The 20154-nt window shown below is 38.3% G+C and overlaps 1 protein-coding gene across 1 annotated transcript in view; it reads right to left on the bottom strand.

Annotated features, from left to right (window-relative positions):
* The window catches only part of LOC148956400 (uncharacterized), a 257094-nt gene that overhangs the window by 9539 nt on the left and 227401 nt on the right, over window positions 1-20154 (bottom strand). The window contains exon 4 of the mRNA XM_089090693.1: window positions 5750-5841. Within this exon, the coding sequence (XP_088946819.1) occupies window positions 5750-5841 (92 nt within the window). The remainder of the gene's footprint in view (window positions 1-5749; window positions 5842-20154) is intronic.

The following is a 20154-nucleotide window of genomic DNA, read 5'->3' as shown; positions in this document are numbered from 1 at the left end:
TCTATCGTTTTTAAATATGAATGTAATGACAAATATATCAATTTAAAAACAGTCATTATAAAAGTGCCTCTGTTCTTGCTAGAATAGTTAAATCTGAATATCAATAAGTTTTCAAAAATTTTATACGGATATTGACAGAATTTACATTGACGTGTAGTTACAATAATCGTCAGGATGACCATCATCAACAAAGACACAATTCATGCGTTTTCAAAAAAACTTAAAAAGGTCCCGTCTTTATAACAACCCAAAAAAACCGAGGGGCTGATAGCTGACCGTCATAGGTGTCCCTCCCCTTGTGCCTCCTCCTGTGCCTCCGTGCCTCCGGCACACCTGAAGCAGTGTGTTCCTGGACGCGAAGGACCACAATTTTATTTTTGGCTTATGGAAAGCGTACGGAGCGTTTTTTTACGACGGCAAACTTTCTCCTCTTGAGAGGTTATCTTTACTTGGTCGTGTTGTTTACTGCGTTTCACATTGGAGATCCTGGGTCCTAAAAAGTGGACATTATGCTTTGAACGAGAATTTTATTACCACAAACCTTTACCATTGCCTAGAGATAAATATGCATTCCCTAGTGCTTCTCATTCGTCGATTCAAACGGCTTGGGCTCGAACGTCTTTTCAAACTCTCCGACATGATTAGCCAACCGTGTGATGATTTTTTTAGGAACATGCGGTCTCAAACCAGCACTTACAGTACTGTAATACACTTTTCGTTCCTCCAACTTCTACATCGAATTCGTCGATATGAAAGTATAACGGATTTTGAAGCTCAATATTCTAATGAACAGTTGTCCTTGCCCAAGGCCAAGCGAGTTAGATCCATAGGTGTTGTGTCTGTCAGTTCCAATTTTTCTTTGCCTGGGGACGATGAAATCAGGCTCGAGCTAGGGCGAGCTCGTATTGAAAGCCAGCGAATAATGAAAGCCTTGATACCCGACGACGTACTTTCTGCTTTTGGTCACCAAGTACCGAATGTTCGTCTTTCTCTACTTCACGACAGTGACTCAGACGATGACTCAGAGGAAAATACTCTGTCCGATAAGCAGGAAAAGGCTTCCGCGACTGACACTGAATCGGGCTCGGAAAGTGACGGCATCTTTGAAGATTTTCCAGTGATTGCTCACTGTGTGAAACACCAGGTTGAGAAAAATTGGGCTAGTGAGCCTGTGATGAACATGAGGAATTCTAGGTTTTGTCTTGTCAAGACTTCTGACGGCTCCATAACACCAATAAAAAATCCACGCTGTTGTGGCTTCTGAGGGAAAGCTCTGAGAAGCTGAGTAGTGACCGATTAAAACGGGTGATGGTCCAGGGCCAACGAGTAGGACTACGGGATTCGCGACAAACTAATGCAGAGGTCGGTGTTAAATCGGAATTGCGTATCGGTGAATGGTGCGTTTACAGACCGGTTGGCAGGGGAAAGAGAGCATTAGTTGGGCGGGCCATACAGTTTGGCTACTTGTCTGGGCGAAGATGCCATTCTGTTGACTCTGTTGACACGCAGAATATGGCGATGCCGTTCCCTGACGACATAGGAATTCTGCGCCAGTGGCTCCGGCTGAATGCTGATCTCATATTAACTGCCGCATTGGTAGACTAGGGTTATTGTGACTCCAGCCTGTATTTCATGCATTCAGCAGAACCCGTTTCTATGGAAATTGGCACCAACATTGTCTTTGGCTTTGACTCAGACGTCTTCACAAAGTTGAATTCATTTATCCAGAAGAAAGGGTTCCACTTTTTTGATGTCGTCAGCATCGCAATCATCATGTTAAAAATGGCATCTAAACCCAAAACTGACCTCAAGACCATAACCACAACCATCGCCATGTTCTGTGTGTCAACAGAAGGAATTTTGTTTAACATTTTTCAGAGGTAGTTGTTATTTTTTTCCCCTCCCCTCCTCCTCTCCTCTCGGTGATATTTTAATACAGAAACATATAAATCTTATAACTTTATACATTATCATATCACCTAAACTTCAAAAAAAAAATTTTTTTTTATTATATACAAGTCAATGTATTAGTGGACATGAAGGCACACTACCATTTGACTTTTTTCTTGCCAAATATCTATCGCTCCCCCCGTTCCAGGGTGTCCTTCCCCCTCTAGGAGACGGTTGTCTCGTGACATTTTTACTTCAATTTTCTTAAATTGCATATCCTTTAATTTTCACTAATACGAATTTGAATTTTAAAGGTGGTCTTCCCAAAGGCTTACTCTTACAACTTTAAAATTTTTTAACACAAAAAAAACTATTTGCTCTCCCGTAGTCTGGGCGTCCTCCGTCCACAAGAAACCCATTCTTGCGGTGGCACGTTTAATCCTTCTTTTTTTTCTTTTTTTTCAGCCCTTTTTTACGACCAACCTTAATCAACAAAAAAACAAAATTCAACCAACCCATCAACAAAAAACCAAAAATAACCTTAATACCGACTTGCATGAGGGCACAGAACTGAACATAATCTTGAACCATGTCTCCTACGGACGAGGAGGCTACCCACGGCGGGACTGATCCTTCCAGCTCCAGTTCGTGTGCCCCTCGTCCCCAATTCACTTGAGTTCTTGATATCATTTTATGAGCCTCGAATGCATTGCGAGATATAGGGCAGCGGAAGTGATGAATACCATCGGAAAGCTTGTTATGCTCAGTAGAAGACTTAGTAGTAGAAGACTTAGTGTTTATACTTGTGCTAACCGAGCTTAGTTTGATTTAATGAAGCTCATTTGTCCAGTTTCTTCGGGTTGTCATTTGAGCTGTGATTATCGAGATGATTACTGAAACGTACGAATAAATATCTGAGAAACTAGTTATTTTTTTTAGTTGGTTGCTTTACTTAGTGGTTTTTACTAATAACTCGGTAGTAACAGTTTTTCTGACTGTTGCTTTACAGTTTTCTCTTCAAATACCCAAAGGCCTGGGTTTAATACCAAGAAAGTTGGATTCTAAGTACATTCAGGAAAAAGGGATCTATATTTCTTTCGGATTCTATCATGTCAAAGCAGCAGATTCCTTTTTTATCGTATAATTAAGAATCCGAGATCCAACTGTGCGTCTTGGAACAGCCTCTAAATAGAAAAGCAGGTATGATAAAAGGGAAAGGGACATGTGAAGACGTGATAAAAGGCAACTTTTACCCCTGGTCAAGCCATATTGAATAGGGCTGCGAAGCGTGACGTCAATTCTTGGGCGGGAAATTCAAATAACGATGAAACGTGGATGCGTAGACACGTTGTTTTGGAACTTTGGCGAATTGTTTTGGCCTAAAATATTTGTCGTAGATCCTACTAATCCACCAGAACGTTTTCACGTCGAAATAACTCAAGGAATATTGACAATCAGGTGTTAGTTACAACTAGAAACCACGTTTCACGGTACTTTGAATTTCGCACCTTGCTTTTTAAGTCATCACCGCGCAACCCTATGTTGTATAACTTAAAAACCGTGTTCTGGGATTTTTTTGAAGAAAAATCGGAATTTTATTTTTGAGCTGTTGGCAACGCCGCATGTGTAATAGGAAAAAGTGACACCATCAGTGCCATCGTAGGGTTACCTAGTTTTTGCATGGCTATCAACAACTTGCAGTCCTCCGTTCTTCTTCTTTAGGCACATATCAGTTGTTTTCAGTCTTGGGGGCTCTTTTCCTTGCCAAACAAACTTGTAAATGATTTTTTCTAAATTTTAAAAGATCACTTTTGAAGGTGCTGAAATATTCGACAGATACCGAATAACAGGCAAGCTGTATATATTTACATATTGCACACTTTGGAATATTTTATAAGTTTCCTTCCCTGTCCATTTTTAATGCCTCCGGCGTGCCTCTGTGCCTCATGCCTCCAGGTGTCCCTCAAAATGCCCAGTTGTTAACCCCTCGAAAATAACGTCTATAATCGCAAGTAAAATAGAAGGCAAAACAAGATCGCTCTGGCAGCACCATCTAGTCTTATTTTAGACGATGCTGACAGAAAAATGTCAGAAATATTTATTTTTTAATCGGTTAAATAGAACTAAACTCTTTAAAAGAGTCCTAAATGCAGCGCAATGTTCTCACGCCTCTTAATACTGCTTGTGTAAAGATGTGGGGAAGTTTTATCAAACAGTTTCATCAAAACAGGTATCGAACTGTAAGTAAGGAGCGACTCGGCTCAATAGTAACCAAACTCTAAGAAACGGAAGATCAATATCAATAGATACATGAAAAGAATTAGCTTATTATGCTGATTCTAAGTAGATAAGATTCATCAAGTTTAGTGTTACCTATCAAAAGTTAAGAGCCTGAGAAAATTGGCCTGATTTTTGAAAGACGGGGGAAACTTCCTTTAAAATTCAAGGAATCTCAACGAAAGTTACACCATCATATTCAGCGTACCAGAGAACTGAACTGTAGAAGTTTCAAGTTGCTATCTGCAAAAATGTGGTGTTTTTTTTTTCAAGTGTGAGGATCGGGAGGATACGTTTGAACAGAAGTTAAAACTTCTAGTGCACTTTTTAAGTGACTAAAATTAATTGGAGGGCAACTTAGCCCCCTCCCACGCCCAGTTCCCCCTAAAGTTATCTGATTAAAATTTTAAGACAGCCATTTTGTTCAATATAGTTGAAACATCAAATAACTATTTCTTTAGGTTTAAAATGACCCCCCCACAGTCCGCGGGGAGAGGCCTGTAAGTTATGAATTTGCCCATTGTTTACGTATAGTATTTTGTTACTGGAAAGTATACAGACATTTTTAGGGGGGCTTGGGTGGATTTTTATAGGGAGAATCTTCATTGATGAGGGAAATTTCAAAGGGGTGAACTTTCCAGGGGATTTGTTACTGACATTTGACAGAATCACTATACGAAATTCTTTTTAATTGTCTTACATTCTCTTTGCCAAATTTTTCATGTGGAGATGTTCCAGAGGAATTATCCGGAGGCTATTCTCCGCGTGTTTGATTTCTGGGATATAATTTCCATGGAAGGGGGCATTTCTGGAGTGATTGAGAAACCGATTAGAGATTAAAGTCTTATTAAAACGAAAGAATGATAAGGAGCAGTTTTCAGGCTGAATCACCTGCAAGCAATTTTACAGGGAGGGGGATTCTCAGCAAGGATGGAACTATCAAGATAGATATTGACGGGGGGGGGGAGGGATGCACTTTACGTTGGATGAAATTTCCACGGAAGATTTTTCTGTGAGGGGTGGGGTATATTTCATAGAGGGTGAGTCAGATATACCGGCATTATTTGAAAACGAACAGAAATTGTTCCATATATGAAGGGTTGTCCCCTCCTCAATACCTTGCTCTTTACGCTAAAGTTTGACTATTTGTCTCAATTTTTTAAGAGCGGCTACTGAAACACGGGAGCGTTTAATTAGAATAGGCATTTTAAAAAAACAATAGAATAGGAAGCCAAATTCGAACCTGCATTAGTTGAAAAACGTTCAGATATTAAATAGAAAAAACAAGTTTTTTTAACTGAAAGTAAGGAGCGACATTAAAACCTGAAACGAACAGAAATTATCCCGTATATGAAAGGGGTGTTCCCTTTTCAACACCTCGCTCTTTACGCTAAAGTTTGAATCTTTGTCACAACTCTAATTTTTAAAACAATAAAACCTTTGGCGTAAAGAGCGAGGCGTTGAGGAGGGATAGCCCCTTTCATATATGGAATAATTTCTGTTCTTTTAAGTTTTAATGTCGTTCCTTACTTTCGGTAAAAAAAAAACTCTGTTTTTTGGTTTGTTTAATCTAAATACGAACCGATCTTTAGCTGTTGGTAAACCAGTCACTTTTTCATCAACCAGGCGATGGATAATGTTGTCGTTTTCGAGGTTATTATTCAGTCGATTGTCCTGAAATTGACACAATATCAAAAACAATAAGAATACATTAAAATACATCCATAAGACTAAGAAACTAAATTGAAGACGGGAAATTAGCAGAGTTTATTTAAAATGTTTGCTGTAATCTTTTTTTGCAAAACTCAGATTTAAAGTCCACCTCCTTCAACTATTTGAGCTTTTTGACTTTTGATTTTAACGGCATTTAAAGTTTATATTCTTTTAAATTCTTAAAGTTACAAAATTTTCCAAAATTGTCATGTTTTTTCCCAATTGTTATAAGATTTTGATATTGTTTTACATTTTTAGTCTTCAAAAGAGAAGAGCAAATGCTCAGTTTACGCTCCCACGGTTGATAAACGTTAACGTGTGAGCTAAAAATCATGTGAATTAAAATTCTAATAAGAGTGAATGGGAATATTTTTATTGGTTTCTTCCACCGTATAGGGTGCAAGTAAATTTATTTTCAATTTAAGTTTTAAAGTTTAATTGGAATAAAATTTTAAGCTCCTTATTTTATTGGATTAGTTCAATTTCCAGGCAGTTTAAGGTCTCATTGTCGATATTATGGACTAAAATAATCAGTGGCGGATTCAGAGGGTGGGGGGGGGGGGGGGCGGTCGCCCCCCTAACGTAGTCTAAAGTAGCCTAATTTACTTAATTAACGCAAGTTTGCGTTAATTAAACTTGCGTATTCCCCCCTAAAAAAAATCCTGGATCCGCCCCTGAAAAGAATGTTTAGGAGAAGATAAAATTGATGTTTTGTCCTTATTTTGGCCGAGATTAGATCATGATATTGAAGCTGAAAAGGACTTGTGGAACCAAAGAACTCTTGCTTCGAAGGAATTTCGTAAAGAACTGGCACCAATTTAGTTTTCGAAACTTTTAAAAAACAAGAAAAAAGATTCAAAAATTAGAACAAACGCCGATCAATTGACGGCGCGCCACCGATCAGTTTTCGGTGGAAATTGCTGGAAATGTTTTCTGTGCGTCGCCGGCACGCTGCCACCGAGCATTATTGCGTCTGTCACCAGCAAAATTTATTTTGGCGTGCCTTTGGGGACTATATAGAAGAGCATGGAATAATATGAGAAAGCAAAATTTTCCTAGACTTAAATTATGCTGATGATTTGTGAATCCTAGATGAAAATGTTAGCAAAGTGAACGGTTTTTGGGAGGTTTTCGAAGCTCAGGGCATAAGAATAAATTTGAAAATAGAAAATTCAGTTGCTTTGATTTTGAATAAGCGAAGGTGAAGAGATGATGTTGGGTAATACCCCCCACTTCAGAAAAATCCCCAGAGAAAAACACCCCCGCACTGCGGAAAATGCCTCTCGGGAAAATACCCCCCGTGAAAATGCCCCCACGGAAAATACACCTCGTGGAAAACACCTCCCCTCAGAACAGGCCGGACTAGAATCTGACGCAATGAACACCCTCTGACATTTCTGTGACCATGAGGGGGGCATGGGGATCACGAAGGACCAGTCCCCCTCCTATTTGGACGAAATTCTGCTCATTTCGGAATTTAATGTTACTGTTTAATTTCGTAATAAAGTGTAGACCAGAAATATTCCCAGAAACGTAGAGGGATTAAGTGTCAATTTCACATATTTGATTGTTTTTTAAAGTTTTCTTTTTGCAGACCCCCCTCTCCAGAAAAAAATAGCCCCCCAAACAAAAGTCCTGGAAACGGACTTGGGGATTATTTATCAATTTCTACCTCCACCTTCCCCGCGTCTCTCCCTTAGAACTAGTTCTGTATTTGCCTGAAGGCTTAATGATAGTTGGGATCTTTTTGCATTAAAATGGACCCTTTGAGGCATCTCCCTCCGTCCCTACCCACAAAACAATCAGAGAATCCCATTGTAGAAGCTTACAGCCCTTATATGCAAATGTATGGAATTGTTAAACAACAGAAAATTTACCTAAGACGGTGAAATTTGTTTAGACCTTAAAAATATTTCGGCTAGCTAGGGAAAGAGGGAAATACCTCAAAGGGGGTATTTTAATGCCAAAACATCCCAACTCTCATTGGACCTTCAGATAAATACAAAATTAGCTCCAGGGAAGAAACAAGGGGAGGGTGGAGGTAGAAATTGACGTATAATCTCCCCGACCGTATCCAGGATTTTTGTTTGGGGGGTTATTTTTTTATAGGGGGGGGGGGGGGTACAGATTACTTTTTAAATGCATCAAAAATGTGAAATTGATATTTGATCTCTCTTTATTTCTGAGAATATTTCTGGTCTACGCTGTTATTATGAAAGTAAAGAGTAACATTAAACACCAAAATGAGCAGAATTTATTTTGAATAGGAGGGGGACTACACCTTTATTATCCCCAACTCCGCCTCATGGTCGTAGAAACTTCGTAAGATGCTCGTTCGATCAGAAATTGAGAGTTCAAACCCTTTTTTTAAAGCTGAAAGTGATTAGAGACCAACCAGCCGGGGCGGGGGTACTTTCCGTGGTAGGGTGTTTTCTGGGGGGGTATTTCTCACGGTTTTTTTCAAAAAGTGTTATCTGGCGGGGGGGGGGATATTTTCCGGGGGAATATTTTCCTCGGGGGGATAGTTTCTGGGGAGTATTTCTTGCTTGGGTATTTCTCAGGGGGGTATTTTCCGAGGGGGTTGATAAAAACCTAGATCTAGAAATTATTAGTAAAGATGGTAGATGCAGCGAAGATCTTAAAAGAAGAATAGCCAATGCCCAGAATGTTTTACCACAGTTGAAAACACTTTGGAAGAATAGAAGATAAGTCTGCGAACCAACATTAGAATATTGGAAGCTACAGTGAGGATTCTGTTCAGGTATGGATCTGAGACATGAGCGCTCCGAAAGACGGGCAAGGATTTATTATATTTTTAGAGAGGAATTGTCAACGGATTGTTTTGGGTACCCGTTTGAGGTCTGACAAACCATAATTCAAACAGTAAGTTGTACAAAAAATCTGATTCTATCCCTCTTTCTTTATCTATAATGGGAGAAAGGTTGAGATGATTAGGACACGTTGGGCAGATGAAAGATGACAGATTGCAAAAAATCGTTCTTTTTGCCCAACCATCTAGGGCCAACCGAAAAGCATATCGTTCCCAAATTGGATGGGAGGAGGTCTTAAGAAAGGATTTGGAGGAAATTGGAACTTCTTGGGGTTATGTAGAGAGGGAAGCTTTAAATAGATTGGAATAGAGGAGGAGGAGCGTGCGTAGCTCTTTTGAATTCAGGCAGCTTGGTGCTGCAATAGTTTTTTGGAAGAAGAAGACGTAGAAGTGCCTTTTTAAGTAATAAAAGATAACAGGAAAAAATTCTAGCGTTTTGGCCTGAGTAGGGTCAAAATATTATCACGAAAAATTTCTGAGAAATATTGAAATGACATTTAAATAGTCTCTAAGTCTGAGAAGACATACTTTCATGTGGCATACCACTCGTTCCTGAACATACATGCAGTCCATAAGAAAATGAACCGTTATTAACAATCTTTTCCCAACAAAACTAACGGCTGCAGAGTATCGCAGTGTTGCACACCATCTGTAAGAGTGTTAGCCAACGAATCCACTTACGCCGAATGGTTTATCCAAGCCTCAGGCCCACGTTTTGAAAATTTTTATGACAGGTTCTTCAGATAATTTGAATGAATGTTCAAATGATATTGATTTAACCTGGGACCACCCTTCATTAGAAAAAATGCATTTGAAAGTTAGTGAATACAGGGTGAAGCGCCCAGTATGGATCCTAAAGAAGCGAAAGGTCCCTCTTATTATGGACACGATAGTTTATTTTTGCAAATTGTACTTCATCTTTAAAAGCAAATACGCTATATGAACTATTTTTCTTGAACTATTATTCTGCAGGAGTTAAACTTGACTGAAAAAATAGATTTGAGGAGATGGTAGTCTTCGTCATATTTATGATAACTACTGCTACTACTACTAATAATAATAATAATAACTCACCGCAGCACCAAACCCCCTGAGGCCACAAAGCTACGCACGCTCCTCCTCCATCCCAATGTATTTAAAGCCTCCCTCTTTACACCTTCCCAGGAAGTTCCCATTTCCTTAAAATCTTTCCTTATGGCATCCTCCCACCCCAACCGAGGATGACCCAACCCCCGCTCAGCCCCAGACGGTCGGTCGAAAAGAACAATCTTCAGCAATCTGTCATCCTTCATCCGCAGGACTTGCCCTAGCCATCTCAACCTTTCTCTAATTATAGCCCTAGAAAGCGGATAACCATGGGCAACCCTGGGTACGATATTGAAAAAAAAACAAAAAACATAAAATGAATCTTAAACAGCAAGTGTTTTCAAATCAAAGCCAAGAAAGACATTAAAATTCCATGTAAACAGGACTTACAGTATATATGAATTCATAAATGTTTTTGAAGACAAATGCTAAATATTAATACTAAAAGTTAGGCAAATAGTGTACCTAATATTTCAGCAGTCATTCTTCCTAATGCTTTGAGAGCGACTGATGAAACTTTAGGGCAATTGGAATGGGATAAGAAGTGTTTTTCCCAATGCCCATGAATAGCTTATTAGCCTACTGCTTATTTGCTTTGAATAAGAAGATTTTCAGTTTAAAGACTTTAATTCTCACTCGGTAAGTAAAATAGCTGAAATGACCAATTAACTATATTTCTCTAACTCATAATTGATTCAGTTAATTACTATAAAACCTTAGCGCAGAACCAGGGGTTGAGTAGGGGGCCGCTCATGTAAAAAATATTTTTTGTTCTTTTTGATTTTAAGTATTTCTCTTTACTTTCATCATTGCTCTTTGCTGACGACGTTGAATTGTTTCAACTGAGAGTGAAATTTTTTTAGTGATGAGTAACTGTGACGCTATTTCAGCGGTACTGAATATTATCCACAAGTGAGAAACACACGCTGCGCACTTGTTCACACAAATCATAAAATTTGTTCGGAAAATATAGATGTATTTCGCGTTCCGCCTATCATAGCTACGGCAACGGTAAGTATGTCATCGAAATAAACTGTTGTTCTTAGTATCTATTTCAGATTTTTTTTTTTCTTAATCTCAAAATCTGTTAGCCTAGTTTATGCTGTATATATTCACCTGTATTATATATTTTTTAGAACTAAAGTGGTTTACTTGAAATTAGTAAATAGCTCAATTTTGACCTGGAAGTCATAGGTTGCTCACAACTGATTTCACAAGCTATTTTCAGTTAGAATATTTGAATAAAATCTCAGGTTGATGAAAAGATGGCACAAGATATCATAAATCACGCAACAAAATTCATTCTCATCTGTTTTAACCCGGCAGTAAAATCTGGAAAGACATGGTCCGAGCGCATGAACTTGGCATTTATTACATTTAACGCGCAAAATATTTATGCAGAATATATTTACCATTCAAAATATCTTGGCGTGTAAAATCGGTCCTACGTACGAAAAATCTATCTCTAAAACTATCAATGTTATGGGGAATAAATAGCCAATTTCTGCTGAACAACACATATTTACATTAACATCTCTGCCAAAATGATTTTTTACAACAGAAAAAGCCTATCAGATCGGTGCGATGCATTCTTTACTGTAGATTAAATAAAAAAAAAGTTTTTTTTAACTGAAAGTAATGAGCGACATTAAAACTTAAAACGAACAGAAATTATTCCGTATATGAAAGGGGCTGTCCCCTTCTCAACGCCTTGCTCTTTACGCTAGTTTTTTTTTATTGTTTAAAAAAATAAAGTTGTGAGAAAGAGTCAAACTTTAGCGTAAAGAGCAAGGCATTGAGAAGGGGACAGCCCCTTTCATATACGGAATAATTTCTGTTCGTTTTAAGTTTTAATGTTGCTCCTTACTTTCAGTTAAAAAAACTTGTTTTTGTTTTTTTTTGAACGTTTTTGAATAAATGCAGATTTTGATCTTGGCTCACAGTACATGAATAATTAAAACAAAATTTTCATATTAATTTACTTTTACTTGGTTAAATGGCTTTCTCGAAACTTGTTTCATTTTATTTACGAACGTTTTTATTAGTAATAAATATACGTAACTTACGAATTAACTCGTAACGAACGTAACGAACTTCTATATTCATATATTTTTAATACGTATATTAGGGGGTTCGCCCCCTAGTCAATACCTTGCTCTTTAAGCGAAAGTTCGAATGTTGTTCCAATTCTTTAAAAATGACTGCTTAATCACAAAGGCCGTTAATTATAATAAATAGCTCTTATGAAAGTACTGAAAAATCTCTGGCTTAAAGAGTGAGGTATTGACTAGGGGGTGAACCCAATCATATATGTAATATTTTCTGTTCGTTTAAAATTTTGATGTTGCTGCTGTTGCAGTTGAAAACTTGTTTTTTATATTGAATTTCTGATCTTTTTTTAAATAATGCTGGTAAGTCCGGCGTCCCCTTCATAGCAATGTCCCTTCCCCTCTGAAAACTTCCTTCATGGAAAGATCCTCCCACATAACCCCAGACCCTACCCCTCCCCACTACCAGGAAAAATCTCCCCTGAAAACGTCTGTACTGTATACTTCCCAATAACCAATGCTATATGTTAACATTGGGTAAAGTTCATAACTTTCAGCCCTCCTCCCGGGAACTTTGGGGGATTAAGTCATCTTAAAAGACATGCTTATAATATTTTCGAACTTGCTGAACAAAATGGCTATCTCAAAATTTTGATCAGGTGACTTTGGGAAAAAAATGAGCGTGGGAGGGGGCCTAGTTGCCCTCCATTTTTTGGTCACTTAAAAAGGGCACTAGAACTTTTAATTTTTTCCATTCCAATGAGCCCTCCCACGATATTCTAGGACCACTGGGACGATACGATCACCCCTGAAAAAAAAAAAAAAAAAAAAAACAAAAAAAAACGCATCCGTCATCTTTCTTCTGGAAAAAAAATACAAAATTCCACATTTTTGCAGATCTCTACAGTAGGGTTCTCTGATACGTTGAATATGATGGTGTGATTTTCATTAAGGTTATATAACTTTTAGGGGGTCTTTCCCCCTTTTTTCGAAAATAAGGCAAATTTTCTTAGGCGCGTAACTTTTGATGCGTAGAATTAAACTTGATGAAACTTACATATTTGAAATCAGAATTAAAATTTGATTCTTTTGATGTATCTGTTGGTATTAAAATCCCGTTTTTTAGAGTTTCGATTACCATTGAGCCGGGTCGCTCCTTACTTACAGTTCGTTACCACGAACTGTTTGATCTGTCTTTGAAGAAAGCTGAATACGTTGTAACTTTTAAAAGGTCGTCAAATAAGCAAAAAGTTAAGACTTTAAAACTCACAGATAAACGTCCAAAACTGAAAGACATTGTTTATTCAAGGTCCAAAACAGGAGCCAGTCATTAATTAAAGACAATAATTTATGTTGAGAAGATGATAGAACAAACCAAAAATAAATAAATAATGAGAGTTTTGTGTTGCATTTTAACCATCGTGATTTTATCTTGGACAAGAATTTATTTATGAAGGAAAAACCTGACAGATAAAGCGGAAAGGTTAAAATGAAAAATGAATGTTCAGCATAACAAACGAGGGATAGAAAATGACTGAAGAGGTTTAAATTTTAAAAAGGATACCAGTTTGTCCATAAGGACTTAATAGCCTAATTAGACTATATTATAGCCGTCTAAGAGAATATTTACTGGGTGAAAGTCAGAAACAGTGCCTCGACAGCGAGGGCAATCTGCAGGATATTTCCTATGTTTATAATTTCAAGGTCCTCTCGCCTTGATATAAATGTTTTTACTTTAATAAATTAAATAATATTAACATTTTGACTACTAAATATCAGTATATGTATATTAAAACTGAAAATGCACATTCACTTGTATTTTTTCAGTAAAGTGCAGATTTTGTTCAGGCCTTGGGAAGGCATAGGGGTTTTACGCCCAACTATGTTAATTTCTGCTCGTTTTGAGTTTGACTCGGTAATTTATTGTAATTTCTGTTCGTTTTGGGTTTCATTTATTTATCGATGCTGATTTGTGGTAGTTTCACGCTTGGTAGATTCTTTGATTTTATGTTTGCTCAATTTTTGTTCAATGGAGTTCTTTACTTTTCTTTGAAAAACTTATTTTGTGGAAAAAGTTTTTTAGATTAATTTCTGTTCGTTTTATATTGACATTGTCTTTACAGGGAAAAAGAAAATAATTCGTTAAATATTTTTCTGTTTCTAAGACTTTCTAATTTGGGCTGCTATTTGTATGCTGGAGAAAATTTTTTAGCAATTTTTAACAACATACACCCTTTTAAAAATCTAGACACAAATAGTACTGTTTAATTTAGTTTCATACCTCCTCTAGTTGACCTGAAATAGAAAACTTGATGCCATTCAAAAAAAAAAATCTGTTTACTTTCTTTGATAGCTTACGCTATTTTGATTTGGTTGAATTTTAAGAGCAGAAGTAGCCCCGAAAGTTTGAACATAATACCCTCAGTCGTTCTTGGGATACTGCTAAGATACGTTATTGGGAATTAGCTTCAACAAAATACATTTTGATTTCATATCCAGATGAACTTTCGTTTTTAAACATAATAGGCTAATGGGGGGGTGGGCGTGAGAAGGGGATTAGTGGCCCTCCAGTACGGGTCGACAATTAAAAAGGGCGTTATTCATTTCTACTTCCAATCGAATAAGCCCTTTTCGAAGTTCCCATGATAAATCCTTCGATACGAAGTGCCCTGGTCTAAACAACAACAACAACAAAAATAATACATTGTACCCACATCGATCTTTACTATAAAATGTCAAGCCTTCCAATCACTTTCGACTGTTAAAAAGGGCACTAGGTCTTTCTATTTTCAATCGAATGAACCATTTTTGAAACGACAACGCTTTCTGTAAACACCTTATATGCCCCCAGGGCATTAATTACAACCCTTACCCTAAGGTCTGTTAGGGTGGCTGTCATCCCCTAAGACCGAATTTCCAGAACTTTTAACTACGTTACACAAAATGGCTATCTCAAAATTTTGATTGGATGTGTTTGGGGAAATGGTGGGCGGAAGAGGGGTGGTAGTCGCTCTCCAATCATTTCTACTATTAAAAATGGTCCTACCCTTTCAATTTCCAATCAAATGAACCCTTTTGAGGTTTCTACGACCAAACTCAATAAAAATCTTATATGCCCCCAGAGCATAACTTACAATCCCCTGAGTGCTGGGAGGGGGGGTGTCTTTCTCAAAGACCTAATTTCCAGAACTTTCTACTACGTTGAATAAAATGGCTATCGGAAAATTTTGATTGGATGTGTTTGGAGGAATGGTGGGCGTGAGAGGGGGGTTATTTACCCTCCAATCACTTTCGACTATTACAAAGGGCACTAGCCCTCTCAATTTCCAATTGAATGAGTCCTTTTGAAGTTTTAAGGCAACTATATCTATAAAAATCTTAAATGCAGAACTTACAACCTTTTCCCTTGGGGCTCTGGGGGGTTTGTCATCCTTAAATACATAATTTCCAGAACTTTCAACTACGTTGAACAAAATAGCTAACTATAAACTTTGATTGAATGCTCTTGGGGAAACGGTGGGCGTAAGAGGGGGTTAATTACTCTCCACTCACTTTCGACTATTAAAAAGGGCGATTTCAATTTCCATCAAATGAGCCCTTTTCAAAATTTCTATAACAATTTTCTATATAAACTTTATATACCCCCAGGGCATAACTTACAACCCTTGCACTGAGGGCTCTGAGGGGCTGTCATCCTAAAAGACCTTATTTCAAGAACTTTCAACTACGTTGAACAAAATGGATATTTAAAATTTTGATTCGATGTATTTGGGAAATGGTGGGCGTGAGAAGGGCGTTAGCCGCTCTCTAACCACCTTCAACTATTAAAAAAGACACTATCTCTTTTAATTTCCAATTGAATGAGCCCTTTTGAAGTTTCTACGCTTTCAATAAAAAACCTTATATGCCCTCAGGGCATAACTTACAACCCTTGCCCTGAGGGGTGTGGGGGGGGGGGGGAGGAGTTGTCATCCTTAAAGACCTAATTTCTTAAACTTTCAACTACGTTGAATAAAATGGTTATTTAAAATACTGATTGGATGTGTTTGGGGAAAAGAAGGTCATGAGAAGGGATTAGTTGCCCTCAAATCACTTTCGAATAATAAAAAGGGCTCTAGACCTTTGAATTTCGAACTGAATGAGCCCTTTTTCAAGTTTCTACGACAAAGATCTCAATAAAAACCTTATATGCCCCCAGGGCATAACTTATAACCCTTGTCCTGAAGACTGTGGGGGGAGTGTCCTGCTCAAAGGTATAATTTCCTGAACTCTGAACTGCGCGGAACAAAATGGCTATCTCAAAATCTTTATTGGATGTTTTTAGGGAAATGGTGGGTGCGGAAGGGGGTTAGTTGCTTTCCAATCACTTTCGGCTATTAAAAAGGGCACTAACCATTTCAATTTCCGATCGAATGAGCCCTTTTTGAAGTTTCTACGACAACGCGTTCTTTAAAAACTGTATATCCCCCCTGGGCATAATTTAAAACCCTTGCCCTGAGGGCTGAGGAGGGGGGGTTGTCATCCTCAGAGACCTAATTTCCAGAACTTAAAACTACGTTGAATAAAATGGCTATCTCAAAGTTTTGATTAGATGTGTTTGGGGAAAAGGTGGGCGTGACAGGCGGGTTAGTTGCCCTCTTTATCACTTTCGACTATGAAAAAGGGCACTAGCCCTTTGAATTTCCTTTTTAATGAGCCTTTTTTGAAGTTTCTATGACAATGCCTTCTATAAAAACCTCATAGGACCACAGGGCATAACTTACAACCCTTGCTCTAAAGGCTGTGGGAGAGTGTCCTCCTCAAAAACATAGTTTCTATCTGGAAATCAACTACGCTGAACAAAATGGCTATCTCAAATTTTTGATTGGATGTGTTTCGGGAAATGACGGGCGTGGAAGGAGTGTTAGTCGCCTTCCAATCACTTTCAACTATTAAAAAGGTCACAAGCCACTCCAATTTCCAACTGAATGAGCCCTTTTGGAAGTTTCTACGACAATTTCGTCGATACGAAGTGCCCTTCTCTAATGGAAAAAACTAATAAATAATACATTGTGCCAACATCGTTCTTATATGCCCCCAGGGCATAACTTAAAACCCATGCCCTGAGGGTTATGGGCGAGTGTCCTCCTCAAAAACATATTTTCTATCTGGAAATCAAATACGCTGAACAAAATGGCTATCTCAAAATTTTGATTGCATATGTTTGGGGGAATGATGGACGTGGGGGAGGGGGCTAGTTGCCCTCCAATCACTTCCGACTATTAAAAGAGCACAGGCCATACCAATTTCAAGTTGAACCAGCCTTTTTTAAAGTTTAAAAGACAAATTCTCCAATACAAAGGGTTTTGGGGTGGAAAAAAAATAATACATTGTACCAACATCATCCTGTACTTAGATAGCGCTATCCTTCGATTTGTGATTTATACAAAAACTTTCTATATAAACCTTATATGCACCCAGGGTATAACTTACAACCCTTGCACTGAGGGCTCTGAGGGGGTTATCATCCCAAAAGACACAATCTCCAAAACTTTCGACTACGTTGAACAAAATGGATATCTCAAAATTTTGATTGGATGTGTTTGGGAAAATGGTGGGCATGAGAGGGGCTTAGTCGCTATCCAATCACTGTCAACTTTTAAAAAAGGCGCTAGCCCTTTCAATTTCCAATTGAATGAGCCCTTTTGAAGTTTCTACGACAATGCTTTCAATAAAAACTTTATATGACCCAAGGGCATAACTTACAACCCTTGCACTGACGGCTCTGAGGGGGTTGTCATCCTAAAAGACCTGATTTCCAGAGCTTTTAGCTACGTTGAACAAAATGGATATCTCAAAATTTTGATTGGATGTGTTTGGGAAAATGGTGGGCATGAGAGGGGCTTAGTCGCTATCCAATCACTGTCAACTATTAAAAAAGACGCTAGCCCTTTCGATTTCCAATTGAATGAGCCCTTTTGAAGTTTCTACGACAATGCTTTCAATAAAAACTTTATATGCCCCAAGGGCATAACTTACAACCCTTGCACTGACGGCTCTGAGGGGGTTGTCATCCTAAAAGACCTGATTTCCAGAGCTTTTAGCTACGTTGAACAAAATGGATATCTCACAATGTTGATTGGATGTGTTTGGGAAAATGGTGGGCTTGAGAGGGGCGTTTATCGCTACCCAATCACTTTCAAATAATAAAAAAGGTACTAGCCCTTTCAAATTCCAATTGAATGAGCACTTTTGAAGTTTATACGACAACTCTTTCAATAAAAAATTTTTATGCCCCCAGGGCATAACTTACAACCCTTGCCATGAGGGCTCTGGGGGGAGGGGTTGTCAACCTTAAGGACCTAATTTCCAAAACTTTCAACTACTTTGAATAAAATGGCGATCTAAAAATTTTGATTGGATGTTTGGGGAAAAGGTGGGCGTGAGAGGGGGGTTAGTTGCCCTCAAATCACTTTCGACTATTAAAAAGGGTACTAGCCCTTTGAATTTCAGATCAAATGAACCCTTTTTCAAGTTTCTACGACAAAGATTTCAATAAAAACCTTATATGCCCCCAGGGCATAACTTATAACCCTTGCCCTGAAGACTGTGGGGGGAGTGTTCTGCTCAAAGGTATAATTTCCTGAACTTTGAACGTCTTGGGACAAATTGGCTATCTTAAAATTTTTATTGGGTGTGTTTGGGGAAATGGTGGGCGTGGAAGGGGTTTTAGTTGCCTTCCAATCAGTTTCGACTGTTAAAAAGGGCACTAGTCATTTTTATTTCCAATCGAATGAGCCCTTTTTGAAATTTCTACGACAACGCTTTCTATAAGAACCTTATATGCCCCCAGGTCATAACTTACAACCCCTGCCCCGAGACTTTTGGGGGAGTGTCCTCCTCAAAAACACAATTTCCCTCTAGAAATCAACTGCATTGAGCAAAAAGGCTTTCTCCAAATTTCGAGTGGATGTGTTTGGTGAAATGGTGGGCTGGGAAGGAGTGTGGGCTGCCTTCCAATCACTTTCGACAATTAAAAAGGCATACGCCAATCCAGTTTCCAATCGAATGAGCCCTTTTTGAAGTTTCTACGACAACGCCTTCTATAGAAACCTTATATGCCCCCAGTGCATAACTTACAACCCTTGTCTTTAAGGCTATGGGGGAGTGTCCTCCTCAAAAACATAATTTCTATGTGGAAATCAACTACGCTGAACAAAATAGATATCTCAAAAATTTGATTGGTTGGGTTTCGGTAAATGGTGGGCGTGGAAGGGGTGTTAGTTGCCTTCCAATCACTTTCGACTACTAAAAAGGGCAGAAACCACTCCAATTTCCAATCGAATGAGTTCTTTTTGAAGTTTCTACGGCAACTTCTTCGTTACAAAGTGCCCTGCTTTAAAGGAAAAAATAATAAATAATACATTGTGCCAACATCGTTCTAATATGCCCTCAGGGCATAACTTAAAACTCTTGCCCCGAAAGTATTCGGGGACTATCCTCCTGAATAACAAATTTTCTATCAGGAAATTAACTACGCTAAACAAAATGGCTATCTCAAAATTTTGATTGGATGTGTTTAGGGGAATGATGGGCGGGGGAGGGGTGGGCTAATTGCCCTTCAATCACATTCGACTAAAAAAAGGGCACTAGCCACTCCACTTTCCAATCGAATGACCCCTGTTCAAAGTTTCTACGACAACTCCTTCGATACGAAGTGCCCGGGTATGGATAAAAAAAATAATACAATTTGCCAACATCGTTGTTTACTTAGGCAGCGCTATTGCGCTGCCTATGATATAATGTCTGTTGGAAGGCCCAAAAAAAGAAAAATTTGCAGTTGCAGTTACTATAAATGGCGATTCTTTGGAACCAATACCTGAACTATCAAACCTGATAAGACGTGAACATCGACAACCTGGACCATCAATTGCGACAACACCAATATAGGCAGCTAAAGCAAGGGTCATTGCTAAATTGTCTGAAGTAATCAAAATCCAAAAATGTGCCAAAAATTAAAATGAAGAGCAAAGATATAGGCGGTTAGGAAGATATGCAAAAACGACAATTAGAGCGTGTCAAAAATGAAAATGAAGAGCTAAGACACACGCGGTTAGAACACATGCGACACCAAGTATATGAGTGAGCTAGAAATGAAAATGAAGAGCAAAAAACACACGCGGTTAAAAGAAAAGTGACGGCGTGTCAAAAATGAAAACGAAGAGAAAAGACATATGTGGTTAGAAGACATGCGACATCGAGCATGTAAGCGACTCAAAACATAAAATGAAGAGCAAAAACACACGTGGTTAGAAGAAAGCGGTGGCGTGT

This window comes from Artemia sp. Qi Xiang Cuo, chromosome 1 (genome assembly GCF_049724085.1).
Source record: "Artemia sp. Qi Xiang Cuo chromosome 1, ASM4972408v1, whole genome shotgun sequence".
Taxonomy (NCBI): Eukaryota; Metazoa; Arthropoda; class Branchiopoda; order Anostraca; family Artemiidae; genus Artemia; species Artemia sp. Qi Xiang Cuo.
The sequence above is the reverse complement of the archived record's forward strand: the minus strand, read 5'-3'. Positions and strand labels throughout refer to the sequence as shown.